This window comes from Cyprinodon tularosa, unplaced genomic scaffold (genome assembly GCF_016077235.1).
Source record: "Cyprinodon tularosa strain WSP-4 unplaced genomic scaffold, ASM1607723v1 ctg516, whole genome shotgun sequence".
In the NCBI taxonomy this organism is placed as follows: Eukaryota; Metazoa; Chordata; class Actinopteri; order Cyprinodontiformes; family Cyprinodontidae; genus Cyprinodon; species Cyprinodon tularosa.
The window spans coordinates 504924-513145 of record NW_024039248.1 but is presented as its reverse complement, the minus strand read 5'-3'; the positions used below and the strand labels follow the sequence as shown (position 1 = coordinate 513145).

The following is an 8222-nucleotide window of genomic DNA, read 5'->3' as shown; positions in this document are numbered from 1 at the left end:
AAAAGAATGGAATGTCCTAAAAACAGCAGGATGCTACATTAAATAAATATTTTGATTAGCAGGATGGTGCATCGAGGGTGGAAATAAACTCCAGTGTCACTCAATGACCCACTGAGACATGTCCTGTTTGGATTATCACTATCTGAGGCTTTATTTAGTCAAAGAGTCCTACATATATATAGAAATGTGTTTACAGGTCATCTGTTAGGCAACAGTTCATGACAGAGTCACAGCAGAACCTCGATTACATTTCTTAAAAAAAATCGATCCCTCTCTGTGGTTTTTGGTCAAACTTGGAGCTTAAAGTCACAAACTGGAGGCGTCGGATCCTCCTTCAGGCCATCTGGGTACAGATGTAGGACAGCAGGCCCAGACCATCATAGTCCCACCACCATGCTGTTGGCATGTTGCTCTATGTCAGGGGTAATAAACTAAAAATCAGCTGGGTCCAAATGAAGAAAATCCTCAACCAGTGAAGGTCTGGAGATATTTTTAATTATAATCTGTTACTTTAAACAGAATTTAACACTGAAATAAAATGAGGTTTTTATGCATCCATGTTATAAATTGAATTTTTTAATAAATAAAACTATAAAAAAAAAAAAAAAGGAAATGTTTCCATTTGAAAATCTAAACAACAATCTTTCAATTTGGTATATAGACAATTTCTTGCTTCACATATTTTATAAAAAACCTGTTATTTTTCTTTCTTTTTTCTGTCTTAATGTTGGCAGTGGGCTTTAGGCTGCCCTGCAAGGCTTTAAACCTGGGTTTAAATGCAGACTAAGCCATTCTCAAGCACATATCAAGGAGCTCATTTTGAGCCTGGATCCAGATTTATTGTTGATTCTGTTCATGGTGGAGAATCCTGCTTCACAGCAGCAGGTTGAGCCAAACATCCTCTAAATGTGCAGGGTCATCTTTGAGCACGCCATTTAACTTTTCTTTCACCAGTTCACTGCAGTTCTTCCAGCAGTCCACACTTTCTCTGCTCTCTTTTTCTCATGGTCTTCTTCTTTCCCATCACCCGGCTTGCTACAGGTTTGCCTGCTGTGTCTAAAAGTAGCAGCAGCAGCAACCCAGACTGACAGCTCATTGGCTCATTTGGATCACGTGCAGCCTGGAGCCGGACGCACCGGAGCAGGAGAAGCGGCGCAAGTGAAATAAGACAGTCGCCGGACAACATGCAGTAATTTATAAATGTTTTAAATCATGTTAGATCTCTGCTCTATGTCTTTATAAGGTCAGTTGTCACAAAACAGCGCAAGGAAATTCACCCTCTGGATTTAACCCTTGGGGAGGAGTGGGCTGCCATTTGCAGCACCCAGGGAGCAGTGCGGGGTTAAGGGTTTTTTTGTTTAGGGACCCAGTGTGGCAATCTGTGGGAGTGGATTTTGACCACTAGGTGACCACTCCCCGAAGATTCCAAGATTCTTGGAAATATTTTTTTTGTTCTTCTGTGAGCTCTTGCAAAATGTTTTTTGGGGTAAATTTGGTGAGAATAGTTTTGGATAACAGTCATCTGGTGTCATGATCTTGGCGCTGATGTCTGGCTGTTAGGAATCCAGTGTGTGTGGGCTGTATTTGTTTTTTTGGTGTTCTCTCCCTCCACCACCAGGTGGCGCCCTGTTCTCGTTGGTCCTCCCACACACCTGCGGCTGGTTGCGCTCATTCCTGAGGACTCTTAAGTGGTGGACTGCTACTACCTCGTCGCCAGAGTGTTTGCCAGTTTTGGGTACTCTAGCCAGCTGAGTTTAGTTGAGACAAACTGAGTCTTAGTTTCTCAGAGTTCTAACCTTGTTTTTGTCTTTGCCTTTTCGGCAGAAAGTCATCCAGCAAACTGTATTTTTGGTCTTCTCCCCCTTGAAGGATTGTTTTGAGCTTCACACTGAGCAGGGGATTAATCTCCACACGACCTGTTCAAGTTCTCCTGGAAATCTAAGTTGCAGTCCGCTCCATTGCTCCTCAAGGAACTAACCAAACCCAAAACCTGTCCGGCCTCCAACGAACCCCCAAATATCTGGATAAACCCACACCGACTGGATTCTGAGAAGAAAGCCTTTTTCTGCTAACGTGAGTCCCATTCATCTCTGATTTTTGCAAGACGTCGTTCAAAGTTCCCACGGACCCTGAACTAACCTCTGAACTTCCCTTCTCACTTCCAGTTCCGGTTCACCAGCTCTCTGAGTTACCCTGGATCCCCTTATGGATTATTTCAATAAACCTGTTCAACTTTTCCTCTGGTTCTCTGAGTGGTTTCCTGCATGTGGGTCAGATCTCTTAAAAACATCGTGACACTGACCTGTTCACTCATTTCATTCACCTGCCTATCTCCGCCCAGTTCTCATTACCGCTCCTCTAATCCACCTCCTTCCGCCTCTATTTAACCAGCCCTCAGTGCCAGAATATTCAAGCTTTTGGAGAGAGTTCTCTAGCGTTTCTCAGTATTTCTGATTGCCTGATCCTGACCTGTTCTGACTCTGGACCTCTGAGCCTGCCTGTTCCCATTCTGATCTGTTTGCTTGACCTGTCCTCTCACTCCTGCTGGATTCTGCCTGAGTATCAAACCTGGAACTGATTCCTCACACCGTCCTAGATTTCCTGTCAGTACCTCTTCGAATCTTCTGCTCTGATCTCCTGCCTGTCCTATGACCTCTGGGACTTCAGTTCAGTCTGTACCCTCTGGGCACAGACTGAACTTTAAGACCAGGTTAGTGACTCACATGTTCATTATCATCCTCCTCCAGATAGGCATAGTCACTGACCTGTGTTCTCCTCCTGCCTTAGACGCCCACGCTGATTATTGCACATCTGTATCTAATAAAGTTTTTAAGAAATCTGTCTGTCTGCCTTGAATTCTAGGTCCTATTGTTTTTTATCTTGACATTTGGAGTCTATAAAAAGTAGACTTTCCATTCTCTGTTGCTAATTTTCCAACTTGTGCCTGCTTCATGTTGCCAAACGGGCTCTATTTGTTTATGATTTGTTGTTATTTACAGGGTGGACATGGCTTGGGGAAACTCAATTAAACTTTCAAAAACTGAGTTCAGTTAAAGCCAAAGTCTTATTTTGAAAAGGATGTAGTTCCTTCAACAGGTCCAGGTTGGTTTTGATAATTTTTCACAATAATCAGTTAAATCATCCATTAACAAAATGTTTATTGTTACTTTCCCCTGGAATCAGTGAAACTAGAAATAATCTGTAACACTTGGAAACATCAGAAAGGTTTAAACACATTTCAAAGCGTTTTAGTCACCATTCGGGGACATGGGAGTAGAAATGTCTAAAGATGCTCCTGTTGAAGTGAAAACATTTTTTAGCCACAAGCTGATTATTAATTCAAAGCTCCCTGCATGATGTTTGGATTTTAAAATGTCTTTTTCTGCTAACATCTGTTTCCTTTTCCAGGCATCTTAATGTGTTCACTGTGTTTTTCTATGGACCTGAATGCATTAAAGAAGTTTCACCCTCGCTGACTGGGAGGAAAGCTGTTTGGGTCGGACTGAGCCATGCAGAGAGCTGGGCTGTGCTGAAGTGGCTCATTGTGAGCCGCGCAGCAGTGTAGCTTTAAGATGGAGGTGGGCAGCGCTTCATGACGCAGGAATAATCCTGAAAGGATGCTTCAAAACTCCAGGCTGGAGCCAAGCAGCGCGTCTGTCTGGGCTGCAGCTGCAGGGGAGCCAGTCTGCAGGATAAACTCGCACCTGGAGGGGGTCCCACTTCTACCTGCTCACCGGGTTTGCTGCGTGTTTGCAGCTCTGCGCGCTGCTGAGAGGAGCCACCTGGAGAACACATCCAGCGCTGCTTGGTTTGGATCTGAGGAGAAACTTTCAAAGCGGCGCCATGGCGCGTTTCACCGAACCTCTGCTCCTCTTTCTGGTCATCTTCAGCCCAGTTCTCACCGACTCTCCCACGGAGGAAATTGAGGTTTTGGCATTATTGCCACAAAATAACTCTTTTCTGTTTTCACAATCAAGAGTCGCACCGGCGATCCGTTACGCTCAGGACAGGCTGAGGGCGGATCATCCAGGCTTCCACTTCAACATCCACTTTGAGGACTCCGACCAGGTCAACCACGCGCTGTTCGCGCTGGCAGACCGCTCCTGCAGCCGCAAACCGGACCTGATCCTCGGTCCGGTCCGCGAGTACGAGGCGGCAGGTGTGGTGAGGCTGGCATCCCACTGGCACATCCCGGTGATCTCCGCAGGTGCGCTGGCCACCGCCTTCAGGGACAAGCAGAGCGAGTACTCCCAGCTGACCCGCATCGCCCCGTCCTACGTGAAGATGGCAGGGATCTTCAGCGCGATGTTCGAGCACTTCACCTTGAGGAGCGCCCTGCTGCTGTACGAGGACGACCGGAGGGAGCGGGACTGCTACTTCACCCTGGAGGGGGTCCACCACCTGATGGACCACTACGATGTGGAGGTTGAAACTATCCACCAGGAGCCAACTTTCAAATATGAAGACATCTTCAAGACCAATCTGGACATGGAAGGTAAACCTCAAACATTTCACTCTCTATATGAAAAAAAATAGAAATCTAAATAAATGCATATTTTGTTGAACTAAGCGGGTAAATGAGACACTTTGCCAATGCCACAAGACAATTTACATTTAAATTAAGAAAAAACAATTTCATGGTCTTTTTCAAGTGCATATTATCTAATGATCTTATTCTAAGAAGAAAAATTCTCATTCCATTGGCAGATCATCTTATTTACCTGCTCAAATTAAGGGTAAATACACTTAATTTAAGACATTTTTTTTCGATTTGCAGTGTGAAACATTACTTCAAATCTATATATATTTTCTTAACAAAAGTAAATTTGTTTTTGAATTGAGGAGGTAATTAAGACACTTTTCTATAAGAAAAAGAAAATTCACACAAAAAAATAGAACAAAAAAAAAAACAAAAAACAATTGCATTGTCTTATTATCTAACCATCTTAAAGGAATAGTACACCCAAATCATGATTAGCCTTCATTTTCTACTCACCCCCATGCTGAACAACACTCTGGAGTACTTTTTTGATATCTCAAATGCATCTGGAGATCTGGGAGGCTTCTTGCTGTCTGCTGACATTCAAATAATGGAGGTCTATGGTGCCCGAGACAGAAAGGTCCATAAAAGTCCACAAAAAACGTGTCAATATTCCTCCATACTGCTCGTCCAATGTATTCCAAGTGTCCTGAGTGGGTAGCGTCCATAATTTACTCGAAACGAAGTCATTTAGAATGTTTTTAGAGCATAAACAGTAGTGTATAGGATTTCCTGAAAGCGCGTTCACGACTCTACGGAAACCGCGGCAGACCAAACCAGATGAAAGTGTTTTGCACTTCTCAGCTACCGTAGTTTCTGTCTCCTTGAACCTCAGTCGTCCTCAGCAGATGGCCGCTCACACTGAGCCTTGTTCTGGTTCTGCAGGAGGTTTCTTCCTGTTAAAAGGGAGTTTTTCCTCTCCACTGTCGCTACAAGCATGCTCAATGCGAAGGATTGCAGAGAGTCAATGAGTCGATGCAATCAACTGGTTTTCCTTAGATAGAATTATTTTGAAGAATATGATTGTGTTACCTATATAAATAAATTTAATACTTTTCTAATTGCAGCTCTTCTTTAAGTGAGTCCCTCCTGGTTGAATTGAGGTTTGCTTTGAACACGTTAACCTGCCAGAATTCATTCTTGTCCTTTTGTTATCAACACACAGCAAGTACAATTTAAAAAGTTGGACTATAATAAAAAAAAACAAAAAAAATGTTTTCTCTTGGTTCAGAAACTCATATCAGATGAATTTATTACACAATATGAAATGTATAAAGCCTTTATTTCTTGTCTGTTTGTCGACTGTGGGTTTTAGACCATGAAAATCAAAAATCGAGTATCTAAAGTTAAACTAATTACATCAATTTAAAAAGTAAATTTTAACCAGAAAAGTCAGACGTCTGAAAAGTCAGTTTATTTTGCAGGTCTGGGCTCCTTTTACATGAATAATGACCTCGATGCAGCGTGGCATGGAGCGGATCAGTCCATGGCTCTGATGAGGTCCAGTTGAAGCCCAGTTTGCTGCGCTAGCTGCCCTCAGGTTATCTGCATTGTTGGTTTTGGTGTCGCTCATCTTCCTCTTGGCAGACCAGCTTCTCTAAGCATGCTGAGCTCTGGTAGCTGGTTATCTTCCCTGTAGACTTCAGAAAACCCAGTGGATAGTGGTTTCGGCTGTGGAGCTTTACTCTGGACTTCAGCTGAGTGGATCCCATAATCTGGGTTCTCCATACGCAGGACCTTGCTTTCCAAACTTTTTTATAGGATCATCATATGAACATTTTCTGTGTGGTGGCTCGGTTATTCTTTCTTTCCACTCAACTTTCAATAAAAACCCTAGAACCTAATAATAAAGCTCTTACTTGGAGTTTCTGAGAACCTGATTGTTTTCTGTTGATCTGGAAGCTTAAACGTATTGTGGAGGATTTTCCAAATATAAAAAAAAAAACCGCCCTCTCCACTTTTTAAAAAAAAAAAAGCACATGCACAACCCTGTACCCCCTCTCGAGAGCGAATGCTTATTAAATGCTTGCAAGAGCATACCCCCAACAGTACGGCGAGCGTTACGGGACAAAATGTCTTCCAGGACGTCCGCATCACCTACCTTCTCAAGTGATGAGGTTTGTTTACATAGATAATTTTACAGATAGTATTTCATTAGTCTGTGTAGGGTATAGATTTCATGTAGACTGTGATGGACCGAGTTAAAAAAAACAGGAGGAGTCACAGGATATTAGAAAAATAGGGTTTTTTATTTTAACCCAAAAAATAGATGACAAAAGATAAACTGAGCTCATAAAAGAGGTCAAAGGAACAAAACTGAACTCAGGCAAAAATGTAAACAAACTGGCTGTACAAACAAACATAACTGACCTACAAAGAAATGACAGACAGGGGTATATATACTGGCTGATCAGACCAATTTAGACACAATAGGGGTAACTAAACAGAATACAATTACAAACAAAACAAATAACAGTACAGCTAAGTTTGACTAAACTAAAGACTCACAAAATGAAAATCAAAACCATTAAAGTCCAAATACCAATATTCACCTAAATGCAAAAACTCATCTAAAGAAAGAAACTACACATTCCCCCGCCAGCAAGGACCAGTGGTGCAGTCCAATCAGCATCCAAATTTGCTGAGCCCTGGCCCCCCATCTTTTGTCAACTTCAGAGTGTGGCCATGGATTTGGCCATCACACACTCCCCCACTTCCTGATCTTCCCTCTGGCACCGAGAAAGGTAATCAGCAGTGGTGTTGTCCTTGCCGGGGATGTAGTGAACCTTAAACCGAAATGGCTGCATAGCAAGGTACCATCTGGTGATTCTCCCATTAGTGTCCTTCATTCTTTCTAGCCACTGGAGGGCTCTGTGATCAGTCTGAAGTGTGAATTCTCTTCCTAGCAAATAATATTTGAATGAGTCAAGGGCCCATTTAATAGCCAAGGCTTCCTTCTCCACGGTTGCATAGCGCCCCTCTCTTGGCAGCAGCTTGCGGCTGATGTAGGCAACTGGATGTTGGTCCTCCAGTGGTCCCTGCAGAAGCACTGCCCCAAGGCCTCTTTCAGAAGCATCAGTCTGCAACACAAAGTCTTTTGCAAAATCAGGTGAGTGCAAAACTGGATTCTTACTCAGAGATTGGCTAATGTCCTTAAATGCTGCAATAGCCTCTGCTGTCCACTGAATTTTAGTGGGACTTCTGGAGCCTGTCATGTCTGTTAGGAATGCTGCTCTAGCTGAAAAATTAGGAATGAATCTGTGGTAGAATGCAGCCATGCCAAGAAAAGACCGCAGCTGTTTCCTGGTTTGTGGGAGCGGACAGGATGCTATCGCATTGATTTTATCAACTTGAGGTTTCAGAGTACCACCTCCAATGGTGTACCCCAGGTACTGTATTTCTGTCCTGGCAAGAGCACACTTTGCTGGATTGATGGTAAGGCCTGCTAAACGCAGCCGATCCAGGACCTCCTTTAGATGGTGAACATGCTCTTCCCAAGTTGCACTGAAAACCACAACATCATCAAGGTATGCACAGGTGAATGCTGAGAGCCCAGAGAGTACCTGATCCATTAGTCTTTGAAATGTTGCTGGGGCCCCATGGAGACCGAATGGCAGGACTGTGAACTCGAACAATCCCCAGGGGGTGCGAAACGCTGTCAGCTCCTGGGACTGTTTAGTGA

At 43.4% G+C, this 8222-nt stretch overlaps 1 protein-coding gene across 1 annotated transcript in view; it reads left to right on the top strand.

Annotated features, from left to right (window-relative positions):
• Positions 1-3597: 3597 nt before the first annotated feature.
• The window catches only part of npr3 (natriuretic peptide receptor 3), a 59300-nt gene continuing 54675 nt past the window's right edge, over positions 3598-8222 (top strand). The window contains exon 1 of the mRNA XM_038303655.1: positions 3598-4495. Coding sequence (XP_038159583.1) covers positions 3844-4495 — 652 coding nt within the window. The 5' untranslated portion in view covers positions 3598-3843. The remainder of the gene's footprint in view (positions 4496-8222) is intronic.